The 21,238-nt window shown below is 47.0% G+C and overlaps 1 protein-coding gene across 13 annotated transcripts in view; it reads right to left on the reverse strand.

Annotated features, from left to right (window-relative positions):
* DOT1L (DOT1 like histone lysine methyltransferase) overlaps positions 1–21,238 on the reverse strand; it is a 49,496-nt gene that overhangs the window by 25,447 nt on the left and 2,811 nt on the right. For 11 of the 13 annotated variants that reach the window (XR_014935006.1, XR_014935005.1, XM_085517570.1 and 8 more), the window contains exons 2-7: positions 13,365–13,408; positions 12,130–12,204; positions 10,382–10,445; positions 8,681–8,909; positions 7,194–7,288; positions 4,821–4,883 (exon numbers count right to left, since the gene is read on the reverse strand). Coding sequence is in view for 11 of the 13 variants with exons in the window: in XM_085517570.1 (XP_085373696.1) it covers positions 4,821–4,883; positions 7,194–7,288; positions 8,681–8,909; positions 10,382–10,445; positions 12,130–12,204; positions 13,365–13,408 (570 nt within the window). In the remaining 2 variants the exon portion in view is untranslated. Of the gene's footprint in view, positions 1–4,820; positions 4,884–7,193; positions 7,290–8,680; positions 8,910–10,381; positions 10,446–12,129; positions 12,205–13,364; positions 13,409–21,238 lie in introns of those variants that run through there. The other 2 variants (XM_085517571.1, XM_085517567.1) reach the window with 2 other exon arrangements.

Below are 21,238 nucleotides of genomic sequence, written 5' to 3' on the forward strand. Positions count from 1 at the left end.
CCCCCCCATCTGCACCCACCCTCTATGGGGGAAATGGGGAAGGGTCTCTGTGTCCCACAGCACAATCTCCCTGATGGAACACAGGGGAACCCCCACAGCTTTTCTGCACAGCAACGTTGGGATGTAAGAGGGGAATGTCAGGGCCAAGCTGCTGTGCGGTGCCATGAGTGAGATGAAGGCAGATTGAGGGGAGGAAGGTAAGATGGAGAGAAGTCAAAAGCAGTAATATAACGAATTAACGACACCCTCTGAAGGGCAGGAAGATGATGGCAGCGTCACAAGCTCATAAACATCACAGCAGCACCGGTGACTGCTGAGCATCCTTATTCTGCACCTACTCCTTTGTTTGGGAAGGAACGAGCTCTTTGCTTGCCAGGTCTAATTCCAGCTGAGTGACAGCCACGTGGCAGCACACCACTGAGCTCTCTCCAGGTCTCCAGAGCTGAGCCAGCAAGACCCACAGCAGCGGAGCTGGTTGCCTTCCCCACAACCTGCCCTTGTATCAGAGCAGCCTGACCTCACCCAGAGCCATAGAAACAATGGCAGAGGCACTGCACCATAGGGCTAAGAGGAACACATACTGAGTGGTCTTGGGAAGAGAGCAGGAACTCTGCACAGAGCCCAGTGTGCCCAAATCAGCTAAAAACAACAGGTTACGATAACCCAAGGTCAGTCTGTACCACCCAGCAGAAGGTTTTAAAGCAGAAGGACCACCTACATCACCACACCTGCCCAGGGGGTGATGCACTTTATGATATCCCTGCTGTAATAAGAACAAAGCACACGTTGGAGACTGAGCTTAGAGAGATCCAACCCAGCCAAGTGCTGCCAGACGTTGCCAAAACCTCCAGCAAACACTCCCTGCAACCTCAGAACAGCTCTAAAGGATGTTATTTTTCTCTGCTAATATAGTGAAACGTTTCTTCTGGGGCTCTACAAGCCTTATTTAGAGATTGTGGCCATCTCTGCACCCTTTTAAAGGACAATTCTGTTTTATTCTTGTATCCTGGTTGAGTAATCAAGACACAGCAAAAAAACCCACAAGCAAGGTAACTGTACTTATTGAGCAATGTTTTTTGCAAGGCAGCTTCTATGCTGTCTTCCTCCATGCAATGCAGTCGGTTTCCAACATCACAGACCAACAGGAGGAAGGAAAAACACTTCAGAAATAACGAGGTGTGATGATAAAGCCGTAACCTTGCAAATGAACAAAGCACCAGCATAACACAAAACCATTTTGGAATATGAAGCTTCGTATGAAGGTCTTGAAATCCAACCTGTTTGGATCCTGACTTACTTGGATCCCATTACACCACGCATCTGTCTTACCTACACGGTTTGGAAGTGAACAATCAGAACCAAAATCTCCATTCCTTAACCCAATAGAATATATATGGAAGATGTTCCCCTCGTCCACTTTGGGTTAAAATTCAAACAAACCACAGCACTGCTTAAACCCTTTCATTTTGGTGCTGTAATGCCACCCTCGCTCCTACTTTGCCAACAGTTGAGGGGAAAATCTCACCAGGAGAAATACCAAAGTACTGAAAGAACCAGCTGCTCCTCTGTGGTTGGGAGAAAACTGCTTATGCTTCCCCTCTGGGTGGCAGACAGTGATTCCTGGGTCAGTCATCTGCATTCTAAATAGAGAACAGCAGCAATCTGGCTGGGTTCTTTCTGACCACCCTCTTTTTAACCCACTGTACTGGGGAGCAATGGGACCAAGAGTGCCAAATGATGGCTTAAGGAGAGGAACCAAGCCTTTACCATCAGCCAACACAATGAATGCAACAAAACTCCCCCCGAATCCAACCTGATACTGATTTTGAGAGTGAAACAACAAGTGGGAGAGCAATTCTACTCCTGCCAGGGTGCAGCACTGGTGATGCCAGCTATAGGATGCAGTCCCTGCACAAGGATGCCCTCAATCTCATCCCACCAGTGTCCCCACCCCCATCATGTTCCTCCTCTCCCTGAGAAACGTAATCTGCTTAGTAAATAATGAATGGAAGGGACCATCTGTAATGCAGATATTTTCATCTGATTAGACAATGCAGGAGATGTGCTTTATCTAAAAGGATAATTAGCTCGCTGAAATCCACTTCAGAGAGCCGCCAGCCAGCACTGCTTCTAAACTAAGAAGGGAGAACAGGTTGATATTCAGGTTCTCCCAATGAGTAGCTCTACCCTATGGAGAGCACAGACCACACTTAGCAGAGTCATGATGGCAGTGAGGTGTCACCCCATGGAGCAGAGCAGGGAGGCTGAGCCCTTCTTCCTTAGAACAGAGAAGCAATGGGTGCTGCAACCCTGCAAGGACCTGAGGCCAGTGGATGGGCTCTGAGCACCAAGAGGAGCTGTGGGTGCCCCTTCTCAATGCAAAGAGTGGGAGCAGCCGGCTCTCAGAGCTCCATTCCAACTCAATTTGTTGCTCAGAGGAAGGTTTAGTTCTCACCCTGCGCAGACCGGAGCCATAAATTCGCACGCAGCTTTCCTCATTCCAGCAGCCTCCGTGCAAACTCTTGGCTCACAAAGAAAACACAACCAAACCCAACAGAGTCCATTCTGCCTGGTAAAGTACACACGGATATTTTTAGGTTCCTGTTCTTTTCAAAAATAACTGGAGGCACGGATCCAAACCTCCGAAACGTGGCATCGTTTCAAAGCCACAGGGGATGGTTGGAGGCCCTTACGAATACCAAAACATTGCGTTTCCCGCTGAAATGGGGCATTCAAAACTATCTGGGACATGCAGCTCTCCTGCCTCCTCCTTACCGTTGAGCAGTGGGATTTTTAAGCACTGTGATATCAGTTACTGCCCCCAAACCAGCAGCTGGAATCAGGCATGGAGGAATCAGGAGGAATCAGGCAGGAATCAATGCTCCTCCTGCACAAATCAGTGCTGGAGCTCAGAATGGAGATCAGGTTGGATGGGGAACTGGGCAGCCCAGCCCACGGCAGCAGGATGATCTGTAAGGTCCCTCCAACCTGAGCCACTCTAATTCAGTGACCTCCTCCTCCTGCTCTGCTGAATGGCCTCAGCAAAGCAGCACAGGGGAACCAAGTGCAGCCTGAAGTGTTACTTCAAGGAGAGATGACTTTCTGCTGCATGGCAGTGCCCCACATACCTGGTGATGCTGGATCCACACGAGGATAAAGCCACCCATCTCTTAACTGCACACATGCAGAGATTCCCCATGGCAGCCCCTCTGAATTATCCAGACCTGATGACCTCAGAAAAATCTCCAGTTCCCTTTGTATAACAATTTGCTTTAAAAGAATGGGGCGAAGCTGATCTTGGAAACTCCTGAGTGCAGCAGGGACAGAAATGAGCAGATAAGGGGAGCTGAAAGGAAATGGGACACCCCGGTATAATGCATGGAGCTATAATGGATTCCCTCTCAATACAACAGAGGGGAACAGCAGAGTATTCATTAACCCTCGCTGATAGAGAATCAGCCAGCAGGAAAGCAGAGGAGCAACTGAAACTGAACAATAAAGGCGTAAGGATGGAAATCCACACTTATTCCATCTCCAGCAGATGGGATTTTGGGACTTTGCTTTCCAGAAAAGCAAAATGCACAACCAAAAAAGAGAAATTTTATTCAAACAAAGTTATAAACTCTAGCAAAATCTAAGGAGTTTTGTTTCCATATAGCCCTGGATTCCGTCGCTTGGAATGCGCAATATGGAAATGCTTGCTGCCTAAGGCAATCAATATGCTTCCAATATTTATTCCAAGTTCCTCTCCTATTCTTTAAATTGCACAGCTCATAAGCAGAGTATCTTCAGTAACAGCTCCTTTCATGTAATGCCAGCTGGGTGACACAATGGAAAAATGCCATATGGCCACTTCATGAAGAGCGAAGCATTCGCAGTGTTTCCACAGCAGGAAAGAGTTAGCAGCTCAATATCAACCCTGCTACAAAGCAGACCCACTGCAAGCCTAGAGTGCTGCTGGAGGGGCCCATGCTACACCCAGCCAAGGCACTGCAGGGAGACAGTGCACAGAAGTGGCTCTGTCACCTTCTCAGCCCAGCTCCCAATGGGGGAGCATCCTTCACCTCTTGGCAGACCAAGTCTATGGATCTGCACAAGCTTAGAACTGTTATTCTGGAGTGAAAATGATATCTCAGAAATGGAAAGCTTCTGGAGCACGTACCCCCAGCCCAAGACAGATGGGTGCCTGTGATGCACTGTTTGTTTCTGGTCTAGGTTCCATGCATGGAACATCCCATCCCGACCCTTTCTAGGGGAGAGCAAACTGCTTGCCATCCTTCTGAGCCCACACACCTACTTGCAGCTCCACCTAGACACCATCTTTGCTATTAAGGCTCTCTGCTTTAATCTCAGTGCTGTTCTTCATGCAGAACTTCAAGCCCCTGCAGCACCAAACCCACTGATCACACCTTCACCTGCCTGCAGGACACAAAGCTTTGGCCTTTGTTTCTTGCAGGAGGGCTCAGACACTTGAGCAGGAGCTGCCATGTCCACATCACATGAGAGAGATGGGGGGAAAAGAAGGGATTACCACAAAGAGAAGACAAGTTGCAGCCCAGCCACCATGACCAGCAGAATGCTGGAAGGATAAACCATCCAACAGCTTCTGCAAAGCCCTGAGAGCACTTCCATAACACCACACCAAATAGTAAATGAGAGAAAGAGGCTGCGGGGAGGAGACAATCATCCTTGAGGTCAAGGAAAAGCTGGGGAGCAGACACGACTCATACGGCTGCTTTGCTGGCGAAGGGCTGAAGAGGGCTTTACACACAATGTACATCAGCACGAACCACAAGGCTTTTCAGCTGAATTGCACTCACTGTGTATTCTGCATGTTTTTTCCCATACCATTTCATCCACTTTCTGAACTCTCTGTCCATCGTCTAGAAGAGGGAAGAGAAACAAAAGCACCTGTTAGGATGTCTTGGTGCAGTGAGACACCAGCGATAGCAGATAAGTTCTGACACCACTCAATAACCCCCTCCCCACCATTTATTCCCTGTTAATACTCAAGGGATACAAGGCAAACATTCACTGCCACTTCTTAACAAAAAGATTTGCACCACGAAAGAGACAAAGCTGGCATTTTCTTCTCTCTCCCACCCCTTTTCAACAAAATTACATGTTACAAGCAATGCAATCTGAGCTGACGCCGCTTACCACTAAAAATGACACAACCTTAAGTAGCTGCTGTGTTGTGGTGTATAATCCCACAGAGTAGGAGGCATTGAAAACATCCAATCTAAGCCCAGATAGCAAAGCTTAGACGGGTCAGCTGGGGTGAAGCAGCAGAAAGTAGCATGAAGAGCAAATGCAAAAGCCAGTGGAGGGAGCATTAATTTGTCAGAGCAACAGGGAGTGCTTGAAGATGCACCTAAACAGACTGGGGGTGCAGGGGGTGGCACCAGTCTTATATTGCCCAAATATAGGTGAAATTAAGAAAAAATAAATAAAAAAATATGTCAAGATGGCTTAATGCTGTATTGGCAGTGAGGGTCCACCCATACACTGGGTGTGAGTCTCAGAAGATGCAAAAAAACCTCCTGTATTTCCAGGATTTGACTCCACAAATGAAGGGCCCAAATTTGGAGGCACCAATGAAAGGACATAGAGGAGAGAGCAGCTCCAGCTCCACCAACATCTGAGATGTGTCGATATCCATCACAGCTCAATGCAAGTGTGTGCAGCAGATGTGTGCTGAAACTCTTTGTTTCTCGAGCCCCCCCCTAAGCTTTGCAGGACAACACACCAAAGCCAGAAGTATTTTCACGTGCTGGATGTATTTTGAGCTTTTATTTTTCGAGTGCAGCTTCACTAAATCAAAGCCATGAGACTCTTCCTCTTTAAGTGAAGGTACACAAAGCCATCTGCAGCCTTTCCTTACTAAAGCAGCCAGAGACGTGCTGCCACAGCCAATGTGAACCAGGAGCTTAATCCAATCTCTTCCACAAGTGTCTGTCAGAGCTTGGGAAGAGAACTGCTCCACAGAGCTCAGTGCAGATCAGCTGCATGCAAGCAGCATCTGCTCAGCTGTTCAATCTGCAACCAGCAGAACAGTGCCGGACAATTTGTTCATCCCATAAGCCTATGAAATACTGGTGCTCTTCTGCAACAGAAGGCAGCCCACGAGTTAATACCAATATTTAATTTCTGGGTGGTGTTTTCTGTTGTGTTTGGTGTTTTTTTTCTGTTTGCTCACCATTATCACTAAGGTCACTATGTTTGCACACTGATGGGAGGGGTATTAGTGCAAGTGAGGACCTAACATTCCCTCTTTAACATTCATCTCTACGCTAAGATCACTATTCAATTCAGATAGTGACTCTCCAGTGCAACCAGGAGGCTCATGCAGAGCGAATGCACGATGCTCCAGTTGGAAATTTCCACTGGGTCACAGGAGGAGAAACAAAATGGATTTTTAGATCGTTGTCTGATTCTCCTCACCACCGTGTTTACGTATTTTTACCCACACCACTTAAAAGGAGGATCAAGGGTTTGTTTTTCCTTCATAAGGCATAATTTTCTGGCCTGCACAGACTGAGTCAGCTTACTTTAACAACATGGAGGGGTATGTTTCTGTTCGGTCTGCTGAAGAAAGTAAACTTTGTATGGTAAGGAATGACTAACCTTGATTGCCTGCTTGTAGCTGGTTTGTCTCCCGGGATCGCCTTGGAATTGATTATCTCTTTGTGTCCCCATTGGCACAGAATTAGAGAAGTTGAAAGAAAACTGCCTGCTTGCCTACACATTATGGCACTGGTGTAAGATTTCCTCTGGCTGCACATAGTTACCAGCCAGACAAGGCACTCACAAGCCTCGTTGGTCAGCCTATCCCAGCTTAACAACCAAGCTGGACTCCAGCTATGGGACACCAAAAAGGGGCAACAGCGCCTTAGGCAGAAAGACAGCTTTAAAACCTCTTAAGAACTGTTTATCGAGTCAATTCCTTCCCAGATTTGCTTACAGTGCTTTGGTTTCTGACAGCCCTCTGCATGAGAGCTGTTTCACACCCACAAGTACAGATGTGTAGGTGAGGCTGCATTTCCTCTTGAATAAGTCCTACATCAGTTAGAAACACGCTGAGCTCTCAGCAGGCACAAGGAAAGGACACACACTCTCCCCCAGGCACGCTGCACTCCAGGGCTTAACCTGAGAAACACAAGTATGTACATTGCTCACAGCAAGCCACTGACCTCAGCGTATTTGGCTGGAATGTCAGCTTTCTCCACACCATAGTGATGTTTGCAGTTCGTGGCTGCGGCCACTTGAAGCACCACCTGACCCACACCTGCAGGAGAGAGAAAACAAACCTGAGAGAGGGTTGGAAGAGAGGAAAGCAAGGAGTCATTAATGGGAAACATGCAGAAAGTCCCACGAGTTCCATCTATTCTGCAATTCAAATCGTGTATCGCCGAAATGAGCCCCATTTTCCTACCAGATATGTTAAATGCTAAGAACCCGCCTTCCTGTAAAAGGAATTTGCATCCTGGAGAGGGAGAGTGCACTGCAGTTTAACTTCTCTTACAGGAGAAAAAAGAAACGTGGTGTTATAGTTTTGATGCTTCCATTTAAGGATGACAGCATAAGACCCACAACACAGCAGTTGTTGCAGCTGCTCTGCAGGATTCCTGGTATCACCTTCTTCAACCCTCCTGAACAAACAGCCACCAGTATCTATGGCCTCTTCTGTCGTTGTGTTCTTAGCTTGTTGGACCTGATGCCTTTTTGCAGGTCTCAGCTGGCCATCAGTCATTGGAACAGGAAATTTAAGATGTAAGTTGCACAGAGGGAGGAAAGGGGTCAGGAGGAGGTGATCCCTGACCGCAGACACACTGAGATCTGGAGGGAGGATGGTTGTATTGATGAGTTCTTTAATATTTCCCCTAGAAGTCCTACGTCATACCAGAACCAAAACTTCACCCCCAGTTTTAAGACCCATCCAGTAAAAGGGGAAATTCTTATTACTCTTTTCCTGCTCAAAAGCAGATTTTAGCAACAAAAAGAAGAACATCATCTCCTTACTCAGTATATTATCTGCTCCACATGGCTTTGAGTCATAGCTGCTTTCTTTACCACCTCAAACTTCCTTTTAAAACTCCAACCTACACACAAGAGGCAGCTGCAGTCACTCTGTTGGGTTTGTGGGGTCTCACAACACAGCTGTCACAGACAAGCACGAAATCTTTTCTGATACACCAAAAAATACATCAGAAGGGAAAAAAACTGCCTAATTTTCAGATTCCATGCCCAACGTTTCATGGGAGAGGTGAGGGAATCGTATCCTTATATATAAATGGCATAAACTGAATTCACACATAATTGATGAATCCTTAAAAATGGAGTGGATGTCCTAGATTAAGCATCTTTTTATTATATGTTGTCCCTTCTTTGTAGGTGTATTCACCACATTCACCAACAGACAAGAAGAGCTTTCTGTAAGGAGGGTTCATGGCACTCGCAGGCCAACATCTCACCACAGGGAACAAGGTCTGGGGCATCTGCTTAGTCTGCTTAATCCTGTTGTGAAAAGCAGAAGCATCGCTGGGGATTAACTAGAAAAGATGCTTATTCTAGAGCGTAATCCTTAGCCCTGGTTTACTTTCCAAACGTGAATTTATGACAAAAAAGGAAAAAAAACAGCGAGCAAAAAGAATAAACCCTTCAGTTATCAGCCACTCACCGCTGCCCAAGTCGACAAAGAGATCGTCCTCTGTCATTTTAATCTCATCTATCATCTGGGCCACCAGGTCGAAGGAGGTTTCTCCATACACCTCTGGGGAGAAGGGCTCGTAGTTGTTGAGTTTCTCAGGGTCGGTCACCGAGTGGTTGTAAACCTGCTGTAGGATGTGCCGGAGGAGCCCGTTGGAGGGACGCGTGTTCAGCTTCATCGGTTGGGTGGTTCCCTTCCACTGCACAGAAAGAACAAGAAAGGAAATTTTGGTGGATGAAAAACTCAACATGAGGCAGCAGTGTGCTCCTACAGCTTGAAAGTAAATGGTATCCTGGGATCCATTAGAAGATGGGGGCCAGCAGGGACAGGGAGGGGATTGTCCCTATAATCTCTGCACTCATGAGGCCCCATCTGCAGTGCTGGGCTGCTATTAAATGGGGAGATTGGTGGCCCTGCCTGCATTGGGGGGTTGGAGCTTTGTGAGCTTTGAGGTCTCTTCCAACCTGGGTCATTTCTGTGAGTCTGTGATAGGAATCCAATGTGAGGACAAGCAAATATTAGTGAACTAATGGGTAACTTCAAACATCACTGCTAATGAAGGGAAGGGAAAAAAATCAACAGAGTTTAGTTGTGAGCACACCTGGAAAAGGCATCAAAAATGGGTGAACAAACCTGTAACTACTGATCACCACTGAACTGATGTTGGCTGTAACCTCAGCCTAAGAGCAGCTCAACTTCCACTGGGAATTGTGGGCTGGGACGGATCATATGTACACAAACAGGAGTGGCAGGAAAGAGATGGAAATCGAGCTTCCCCTGTTTCTTCAAAAGAAACACCCATCCCTAAACACAGCGTCTGCCTTTCCCTTCAGTAAGGAAAAACAAAAAGGGCAACTCCAGAATCTGGCCTAAATGTTCCTATGTTTGAGATCCGGGTGGCAGGAGGGACATCATGTTCACATAGGAAATCCAAATAGTCTTTAGGGAGCCACAAGACCTTAAAGGACAGAAAAAGGTCTTACTGTGCTGCAGTAATTCCCACAATGGAGAGGATAAGAAATCCAGCTATAATTTCACAATTAAACAGACTGCTAACATTAATTCATTATTACTCATGTTTTACTTCCTTCAATTCAACCTTACAGAAAGAAAACACACCTTGTGTTAAATAGGTCTGAGATTACACTCTAGTTTCCCCCATCAGAACAGCACAGAGCAGAACTGAATGGTGAGCACGGAAATTCCTAAGCCATGGATCGCTGCCACAATACACAGGGGGCTTCATATGGATGGCTTAAGAACCCATAAGCCACAGATTTCCACATGCAAAAGTAAACCTATATGATAAATCCCTGTGAAACTTCTGTGTATGAAATACATGGAAACCTTTTTTCGGCCCCCTGAAGGGAACGGCAAAGTGCCAAAGGAGCAGCAGAATGAGAGCTTACAAACCTGCATTTAGGGAAAAAGGGGGAAAAATAAAGTTACTGTGCTTGTTTCCTCCTGTAAGACGGCCCCTCTGATAGTAACTCTTTGATAGATGGACAAGGAGAGATGGTTTAAAGATTTAAACCCCCCCAAAAGAATGGAAGTGCTGGAGAATCAGTGACACCCAGTGCTCAACCCCTGATGGTTTTTAGATGCTATTCACTACACATAAGTTCAAAGCAGTGGGATAAGCACCATGGCACAGCAATGGCCAATACATACCAGCTGATGGATGCTGTCGATGGCGCGGTTGTACTTGTCACACAGCCGCTGCATGCTTTCAAAGCTGTGGGGAGAGAGCGCAGGTTAACAAGAGGAAGGCAAAAGGGGAGCTTGGAGGTACAACTTTGAGCCCTTCTGTCATGATAGGAGCTATTCAAGGCTTGCTTCTTGCAGAGCATGTAATTACTTGCATGGCCTTAGGACACCGCGTAGTACATGAAAAAGAAGCAACAAGTTCTACAACCTGCTGGTGCCGTGGAAAGAAGAAAGGCACTCCCATTTTGGAAGCTGAACGTTCGTATAATATCATTCCCCTTCGTGAACAGGAAAATTATTGAACTTAAGCTCTGATTTAAGAGGAAGTTTGCTGCTCTCATAGCCCACTACTTATTTTCCTCCACGCAGACAGAAATGTAAGGCATGTGTACACTGCTTTTCTTTACTCCATTGAAGTACAGAGGGTGGGTAGTGTTGGTGGGAGGTGAATGGTTGGACATAATGACCTTTAAAGGTCTTTTCCAACCAGAATGGTTCTATGATCAGCACTTCAGGACAGTGGCTGCTTCGTGGGCTGCTCAGGATTACAGTCAGTGCAGCCAGATGCCTCCATGGCAGAAGCTTAGAGGATTAAAAACAAAAATGCATCTCATGCCAGGGAGGAAAAGGATATTGGTAGGAAATCAGCATTATATAACCAGATTCTATAAAAACATTAAAATAAAACAAATAAGGAGTCATGGGAGAAAGATAATGAAATCGTGGCCATCTCTGAAGCAAGAAGTGGGAATCAGGGGACATAAAAAGAAGCGGCACCGCAATCAAGTAGTCAAAATGAAATGGAGAGGAGGAAAAACACCTTAAGCAGATCATGATAGCAGTACCTGTGTGGGGCTCGGGATTATAACCAGGGATGATTTACAAAGGGATGGAGTTTCACCTGCAATCCTCAATCTACGAATTTAGCCATGCTATGGACTTGAATAAATGCAGTCTTTCCCTTTGCATGACTTGGATGAAGTTTGTTTGTCCCCATATAAGCAATCAGGGAGGTCTCTGCATGCTACAGCCTGGGGGTCAGCTCCTCATCCTACCTCAAGTCCATGCACACAGACTCACCCCAGGAGATGCTGCAGGCTGAGGGTCTGCCCCCACCTAAGGTGAACACCACACACCATACATTCATTGGCAGCTCTTTGTGGAATAGGCACTCACACATAGACACAAGCACCTCCAACTCATTCTAGCTGCCCAAGAGAGCAATAGGAATGGTTTGTCTTTTAATTGATCCCCAACCCAAACAGCATCGTGTTCCTCTGAACAGAGAAGGAAGGGGGAGGTTCAGCTCCCACAGCTCTGGCAGGAGAAGGACGCAGCGCTGACACTCAGCTCTGGCATGCAGCTTTCTAAACAGGAATTCTGAGTTACTACAGAAGTAGTTAAACCTCGGTGCCATTCATCTCACTAAGGCTGGATGCAATCCAACAGCTCAGATACCGATCATTGTTTCGCAGTGAGTAACTCCAACGTACACAGCAGAGCTCAACCTTCTGCCGTACGCAGTTTCCTATTATGTCCTTCATCCAACAGCCTTTGCCAATATTTCTGTTACACATTTCCTACCGAAATAGCTCTGCCAGCTCCAGAAGAAAACTTTGGTTTGTAGTGTCTAAGAATAACCAGTTACCAACAGATTCACTGCAAACCATGCTGACCTGTTCCCCTGCTGGGAAGGAGTGTTCTTTTCTCACCTTTTTGTGTCATAGTCAATTAGAACGTAGTTTTCCATAGCAAGCTTGAGATCTGGGATTTCTTCACAGACCCACCTGGAAAGAGAGAAAGAACAGAATAAAACCAACATTTCCCATTAGCTATAATAAGGCAGTCGGTCTCAGTTCTAGACTGGCATTGCTATACATGCTGCAGCAGACATGAAAGCTCATAGTATTGTTAGGAGGAAGGCAGACAGCACTAAATGCTAATTGGGAAGCTGCAATAGTCCATATTTGTGTTGAACAAACAGTGAGGTGCCTGTAGACATTGGCAGTGGTATAAAGCTCTGGAAATGGCACAGCTTCAAATTGAGGTGATAAGTGTATTGTGCGCATCTGCAAATACCCAAAGCTATAGCTGATGTTAATCTACCATAAAGCACAATGCAAAAAAATACAACCACCTCCCCCCCAAAAAAGCAGTATTTTGAAAGGATTTATTAATAAAACTGCCATCATCAGGATAACTCAGCGCGTGCCATGGGAAGGACAGAAATGGGAATGGCAGCCAACAGCTGCTTAGCCAAAGAGATCAATAGTTCTCTGCATTCTTTCACTCAATGCTTTCACAACCACGCTGTGGTCACTGTGCACAAGGGAGGCAAGAGGCTGCACAGAAGCCTTCTAACAGCCCACTTGCAATGTAAGGCAGTTGTGAAACACCTCTCTGGCCCAACTGCTTTCTTACACAAGCCCCCTCTTGCCTACAGGTAGCACAGCACTGAAAACAGCACAGAGGGCTCTGGCAATCGCTTCCACCACCTTCCCCATAATTACACCAACAAAGCACAACACGGGCTCCCCAGGCACAGAACTTCAGCAGCAGCAGAAGCACAAATGAGCTGGAAGGAACAGCAGCAGGGCAGCTTGCATCCAGGCTTTGCAGTTGGACAAAGGACATTTCTTTCTCAAAAGCTTGAGCTCCAGCCTCTGGCAGGTCACTCTCCTACTACAGATTGTAGTCAAATATTATGATTTCATCTACATGAGTGATGTTATCAGCAGTACTGCTAAGCTTTCCCATTCACGCTGGGAGCAGCTTGCTGGGCCATATGCGATGACCAGGCTCCAAGCTCTGGTGGCCATGAAGGCAGGACTTTGTGTTTCACCATCCAACTATGGAAACCTGCTGCCCTCTTTTATATCCTAAGATGCCCACTCACTGTGATGCAGTCATGCACAAGACAGGGTTCCAGTCTGCACCGAACACTTACCGAATTGTCTCAATGATTTCGTGAGCAGCATCATGGTGTTTGTCCTGAAATAAAGCAAAAAAAAAAAAAAAATTAGGTATTTTCAGAGAGACGACAAGTGTGTTGTTTTTTAGCAGACTACAGGAACTGCCATCTTGTTCACGATACAGATGACAAGTGTACAAGGGAAGGAGTATTTGATTGCCATCCAAACCCTTAAACCAACCCAAATGGGACCATTACTTTGGGTATTTACTCAACAGAACCAGAAACACATCACAAGTCACTTCAAGCACGTGCCCCAAAAGCCCACACAGTGCACGTAGATGCACCACGCTATGAAAGAAGTCTTATTTTGGAAAGGTGAAGGGGTTCTATATATCTGGTTGGATTCATCACATGAAGCCATAGCTACCAGAGCCCATCCACACAGTTTATGTTATATTTAGACACATCTTAAAGTGGCTTTGACCTTTTAATAAGGAGCCTGGGATCCAAAACCTTCCAGTGTTAAAAGGGTACAGGCTCACTCTCCCAAATTCCCTCATCTGTTGCAGACGCGTAATTCCTACGGTTACAACAGGAAATAGACAGGGGAAGGGGAAGGAATGGAAGAAGAGAAACACCAATAGAGAGATGACAGAAGTAGTTGTGGATTATTTTGATTTAAGTCAAACAGAACCCTTTCCCCATCTGCATCGCAGCTTTCACATACACACAACGGAGCAGATTTCCCAGCCCATGTAGTCAGGATGCTGTAGAAGTTCTCCTTCCAGACCAAGGCATGAAAGAACACTTCCTATTTTACCCCTCATGGCCCCCATCCAGCTACAACAAGCAGCCAATGTGAAGCATTGAGCAAATAACTGTACCTGTACTGCTTAGCCTAGAAAACAGGGAAGTAATTCAATGGGAACGTGCTCTGTAAATGCACACGTAAAGAAATTAGGCATGCAGGAGGAGGGCTCTCCTGTCTCTTTATTCCTTATCTACACAGTACAAAAATAGCCCAAGACAGTCAGCTCATCCATAAACATCCCTTATGAATTTCTACCTTTCACTACACACAGAATTATCAGTATAAACCCCCCGGGATGATCTAGCTCTCCCAGTAAACTGTGTTCCTGTATAGTAAGAATACGGTTTATCAACATAAGCACATTATAGCGGAAAAGTGAATTCACGCTTCTACTGCCATATAACCTTTTTCCCTGAAGAAGCTACATTCTGAACTGACAGCTTTGCAAGCTCAGCGCAGGCAGAACACACATAGAACCCCTCGTCCTATAGAGTCTTCAAGAAAACGCCCCTATAAATGACCAAAAATGCTTGTTTAACAGATTCCTTTGTCTTGAGTTAATAAATATCACAATGCGTATCTCTAGCCACAGCTCCAGCAAGTGGTTTTAGTAAAGCAACCTCACTCCTCCTGTGCAGCTCATGCCAGAAGGGGCCTTTAGAGCTCAGTTTGTGTATTATCTAACAGCAGTGAAGCTGAAAAAGGTTCCACATTGACTGCAGCTAAGCTGCTCGTGTTGGAATGTTCACCAAGTTCACCATTCTCTCCAATAGGCTTTGTCTGGGTAGACAAGCTCCTACCATCTCATGCAAGTCTTGCAAAGACCTAACATTTGTTCAAAGCAAAAAACGGAGGAGGGAAAGAAGAAATTATAAGTGAACAGAGGCCACTCTCAATGCTAGGGTGGTAAGATTTCACAAAGATAGCTTTCAGCCAGTGCCAACTACCCAACCTGTGCTCACATCATTGCACAGAGTCAAGGTGAGCAGAAACCTCACCACGAGCAAAAGGTGCCCGTGCACACCTTACGCCCTTCTCCCTCCCATGTTGATGGAGCACATGGGTCTAGGCTTCAGAGTGCTGTGTGGGCTCAGGCCTCTATGTGTCGTGTAGACCCAGGCCCAGGCCTTGAAGTGCTTCCTACAGGCCCAGGCCCCAATGTAGTACATAGGCCCAGTGTAGTACATAGGCCCAGGCCCCAATGTAGCACGTAGGCCCAGGCCCCAATGTAGTACATAGGCCCCAATGTAGTGGTAGGCCCAGGCCCCAATGTAGTACATAAGCCCAGGCCCCAATGTAGCACATAGGCCCAGGCCCCAATGTACTGCATAGGCCCAGGCCCCAATGTAGCACGTAGGCCCAGGTCCCAATGTAGTACATAGGCCCCAGTGCAGTACGTAGGCCCAGGCTCCAATGTAGTACATAGGCCCAGGCCCCAATATAGTGCGTAGGCCCAGGCCCCAATGTAGTACATAGGCCCCAATGTAGCACGCAGGCCCAGGCCCCAATGTAGTACATAGGCCCCAATGTAGTACGTAGGCCCAGGCCCCATTGCACTGCATAGGCCCAGGCCCCAACACGCCGACCACAGGCCCAGGCTGTGTTCTGCAAAGATTACACAGCCTAAGGGGCTCTCAGGCCCCAGTGTGGATCTGCAGGGCTGGAGGAATGGCACTACTCCATGGGGTGAGGCCTTATCTCCTCAGTGCACGCTCTCTGAGATGTTGTCTGCAGGAACTGAATGTGCCCAGAGCTGTTCTTAACAAGTTTTGTTGTTGTTTGAAATAATAAGAAGAAAAAATAAACACACCTTAGAAGTTATTACAGCCGATCCTGCCCGGCTGAAATGTATAATAAAAGGTTCTTATTTTCAACCTCAGCATTCAATCTAAAATCGAAATGTGAGCTCCCAGAGAAAATTCAAGTTTTTGCCAAGAAATTTCGTGAGAAAAATAATGGAAAGAAAACAGATACTTTCTCAAAAGTCATTCATAAGAGTCTAGTTTTGTACAGGGAGTGATGGAGACATCACAGAGGCACAAGAGAGCAGCTCCAGCCCTGAGAGAGATATCTCCATCCATCACTACAGCTGGAAGGACTGAATCAGGAGGTTTTGCATAACAGCCTACAGGAGCAGGACTGAAAACCCCCAGTGGTTTAGTTGGTGCCACAACAGCAGCTGGCTGCTACAGAGGAGGTAATATCACAGCAAACACCTCCTGTACAACCTGTGGCTGCTTTGGTCACTTATAAGTTGCCATCTCTTAGGAGATCTTAATGGCATCATTATGGGGTAATTCCTTAAGGCAGCAAACAGGCCAAACCATGAGAACTAAAGTTTTCAATCCTGGGTATGGTCAAAGTGGGGGGAAAAGAAAGTTTGTGCATTTTCTATCCGCAGATCTCAAAGCACTGTACAAAGAACGTGAAGAATCCTTCTCTAATTATCACAGATAAGAACACAGGGCTGACTGTCCAGACTGAACTGTCACACAAAATAAACAGCAGTTCTCACTTTTAGGGCCCACTGGCCCTTTGACTCACCAGACCTCATTTCCTCTCCCTGATATGGCGAGGTGACCATATCAGCTCTTCAGAGAAGTACAAGCAAGCTGAGGTTGGGCAAGGTAGGAGGACATTTCAACCACATAATACCAGCTTCCAAGAACTGCTCACTGACTCCACTCAGGAGCTGTTCTGACCGTCAGACTTTGACCTACAAGTGCTGTGATCTTATTGAATTTGCCTAACGAAGGCGGTCAGACTCAGCAGCTCCTGTTTGAAGCACAGCTCAGCTGCCTGGAGCTGCAGTCCTCTCTGCAGACGGCGTCCATAAATCCAAAGGAAAGGATGTTACAGCTGGGGACAAGATGGCTAGCAGAGATCAAAAAGATGGATTAGGAAAAGCCAATCAATCTTGCAGAAGACCAGCAGGACAAGTGCCTCTTTAATGTCCCTTAGGTTTCTTCCATCTGTGGTGGATGATAAGCATTCCTCCAGACACCAAGGCAGGCAGGGCAAGCTGCTGCAGGAACAGGACAGCATCCACACATGGACACGATTCCAAACCCTGTGCCCCAGGGCTCACCTTCATTTACACCCTGCTTAGAAAGATCCCCCAGCACAGCATGTCCACCTCCAACATCCTGCACACAGTGGCAGACAAAGGTCTCGAACAGCAGAACCCCCAAAGCATTTCCAGCTGCTGCAACCATAACTGGTGCCCGCTTTGCATTTTTAGGTCTTGCCTCACACTGGTTACAATCTGAGTAAGGAAAAGGGAAAGCTGTTCCAAGCTGTATTTCACACTGCATGGACACTTTTAATATTACCCCATTTTATCCCAAAGCAGGACAGGGACACTGAGTTTCCACACTCATGAAGCAGTAAACTTCTTGCCAAGGGAGGTGAGGACAGAAAGCCTTCCCTGTAGACAATTACTGCTGTTCCCTTAAGTGAGGAAACGAAGAAAGGATTAGATAAGAAAATCCAAACTCATCTGGGTAATCCCGTATGCCATGAGCCCTGGTATTTGCAGACAAGACAGCTGTGGGTCTGGCTGCCACCAACACTCCCACTTTCACTGCAGTACCTAAACCACAATAAAACCGTTTTGCCTTTGCACACAGCAATTACAACTGTTGCTACGGACACCGCACGAATGCGAGAGGGAATGGTTCCCATGATAGCAAGTAGGGGGGGCTGTATAAATATATTCACACGCAGACATCATGCACAAGAGCCTCAAGGAAATACCCACACGGACAGTCACACCAGGACGACCCTCTGGTTGCACAAAGCAGACATCAGTACGAGTGGTTCTCATAGCAGCACCAGGCTCAGGCCTCTGTGCAACCACGGGTGTGTGTTAATGCAGAAACAAGGCTCCCATGCAGCAGTAACTGGAGAGCAGAATGGAAAGCAGCCATCACCCCCTTGGCCAGGAACTCCAACCTGCACGTAAAGCTGAGCTCAATTACTGCTGGTGCGAGCAAACAGCCATCCCAGAGCTGCATTAAGCCTCTGAATACTTCATCTATATGGACTGCAAAGAGATTTCTTTCCTTTTTTAAAGATAGGCTTCTTCAAAACACTGCAGCTTTTCTACTTGTTTCTTTGTGGGTTTTTTTTCCCCATAGTTACATTTCATTCACACAGAGGCCACAGGAGGTTTTGGGACCCCCCTCCTACATCACCCCAATACCAACCAGCTCTTCTTCCCCAACACCTCCAACATCCCTCCTGCCACCAAGGCATCAATGGACACCTAAACTTTGCTCCCCCATCCTCAGGGCTTCCTTTGGTCTGGCACCAAGCAAACCCTGCAGTGAAGGCTTATAGGAAACTCCCATTCACCCCATAAACGTTTTCGTTATTCATAGACCCACTCCTATCTACGCAGCCATCATTTCCTGCTGTAAAACGTACCTTCTTCCTATCCCCTAAAAATAGCAGCTACTCTATTTGGTATCACTAGAGGCGCGTGGTGAGCATCACTATATATTCAGGTTTATTTTTTGTTCCTCTTTAGAGGAAGCGTTGCCTTATCTTTAATAACTACCGTGATGCATTATGTTCCTAATACGTCCAGATACCTGATATGAACTCTTCCCTCTGCAGATCCTTCTGTTGGAAGGAGGACGTTAATGAAGGTATTTTAAATAAGCCAAGATACTTCGCGACCATCAATCTGCAATAACACACTGGGAGAGGTGAAAAAAAAAAGCATCCTGCTTCTGGTCCTTGTCTGGATCATTAGAGCTAAAAGCTTTCATCAGACAGACAGAGAAGTCAAAGAAGCAAGGAAAAAGAAAGGGAGACATTATGAAAGAGCTAAAAAGAAGGAAGAGTACAAACGTAGACATATGGATGTCTGGGGAGAAGGCCGATTATATTCGCCATAAATCTTGCATACCGAGAGGTAAAGATATTTTGCCTAAGTCCCAGGAGGAACACAAGTCACTCACAATGCTGAGACGTGAAAGGATAATCATCTCCATGTACATTTAGGCTGCCACAAAGGACAAGAGCTGGAGCTGCGTTTGGTGGCGTGAATTACCCTCAGCACACCGACAGCTTGCAGTGCTACGTCCGGACGTAACTGATGGGTGAATTTCAGGTAGATAAATGTGAATTACTGGAGCTCAGGACAAGGGCAGAGATGTGAATCCTCGCTCATCTCCTTGAAAAGAACAGCAGCTTTAATAGTTAGGTTGTCTTTCCAGTTATGTTTGTAGATAGGATGATGGAATCACAGCATGGTTGGGTTAGATGGGCGCCTAATGGTCATAGAAGCATAGGAATCATAGATTGGGTTGGGTTGGAAGGGATCTTAGAAATCATAGAACCATGGAATTGGTTGGAAGGGGCTTTAAAGAACCACATGATAACAGAACTGTTGGGTTAGAAAGGACCTTAAGGATCATGGAACCATGGGATAGTTGGGTTGGAACGGCCCTCAAAGATCACAGAACCATGGAATCACAGCAGGGTTGGGTTGGAAGGGACCCTAAAGCCCCCCCCACTCCCACCCCTGCCATGGGCTGGGTGCCACCCCCAGCTTGGGTTTTCCAAGGCCCACCCAGGTTATGGGGCACCCACAGCTCTGTGCAATGCTGGGGCCTCACCGCCCCCAGGGTAAGGAATTTCCCCCTCATATCTGACCTAAATCTCACAATCTTTTAGTTCTAAACCAGTTCCCCTTCTCTTAACACCATCCACCCCCCAAAAAAGTCCCTCTCCTCCCATTCGTGAGCTCCCTCCAAGCACTGGAAGGCAGCAAAGAGGTCTCAGTTGCACGAGAAGCTGCATCACGTGGCAAGAAGATGCAACACAAAAGAACTATTTTTAGTTTGCATATAGAAATACTTGTAGGGGGGGGGAAAAAAGATGTGTGTTCACCCAACTCGTGGTTCAGACAGCATCCAACAGGGACCCAGCATGGAACAAAAGCCACAGTGAAACCCAAACAAGCAGCGATTGTCCCTCCTGGCAACCCCCAGATCGAGGTGGGGAGAAGCAAAGTGACCCCAGGGAGCAAGGAACGGCACTGGGAGCAGCACAGGGCTGTACACAGGGTTGTCCCTATGCCAGCGCTGTCATTTGCTGCTGTTTATTTGCCAGGCAGCTGAGAAACCCGAGCGCTGTCGAAATGCCGGAGTCAATGATTTGCCAGCTCTCTCCCGCCACTCGGAAAGCACTGAGAAATAAGGAGTCTGCTGGAAGCATTCAAAACCTTATTCTTCACCAGCAAAAGTTTCTTTTCATTAATGACTCATCCCCCCACAACGAGCTGCATCAACAGGCTGGGTGAAATCAAGAGAAAATCCCCTAACCCCGCCACCACCACCGACCATGACGATGAATTTCTGGGCTATTACTCAGGGTGTGGGGAGGCTCCGTGGGTAGAACGGCCCCGGTACAACCGTGTGAGTCACGGGGCGGAGGGGAAAACGCCGTAACATTGGATTCCAGAGTGATATTTAGAGCCACCAGCTCACACACAGCCCTGATCCCACGGCCGGAACGAGAGCAGAAGGGAAGCCCACGCATACAGGGATGCTGCTCGCCATCAGCTTGTCCCTATGGAGCAATGAGGATGGGGATGGGGACAGTATGTGTGTCCATACAACACAGCAGTGCTCATAAACCCACATCAGAGCTTTAAGGTTGGAAAAGAGCTCTCAGATCCCCATCCCACCCAGCACATCTCTATGGTTCACCAACAGCTCCAGGTATAGTGACCCCGCTATACCCTGGGCAGCATCACTGCTCTTTGCACAAGGAATTATTCCTAACGTTGGGTATTAGGAACCCTGACCCTCCCCTGGCAGATATCGCTCCCCATAAGGTTTCAGCACGGTTTGCCATTGCAATGATGATGGATAATGGATAAAGCAGGGGCAAAACCCACGAAAAACAAACAAAAAAAGGACAGAAAAACAAAGCATGGATCCTACGTGCCCTTCCACCTGCACAAACAGCATCGCTTATCACTGTGTCCTGATCCCCCACCCCCAAAGAGCAAAAGCTTTGGGGGCTGAGGGCTCTCACCTCCCCAGCACTAAGGATTCCAGGCTGGAACATGGGGACAAAG

This window comes from Coturnix japonica, chromosome 16 (genome assembly GCF_054131305.1).
Source record: "Coturnix japonica strain WE chromosome 16, WE-NBRP24, whole genome shotgun sequence".
Classification (NCBI taxonomy): Eukaryota; Metazoa; Chordata; class Aves; order Galliformes; family Phasianidae; genus Coturnix; species Coturnix japonica.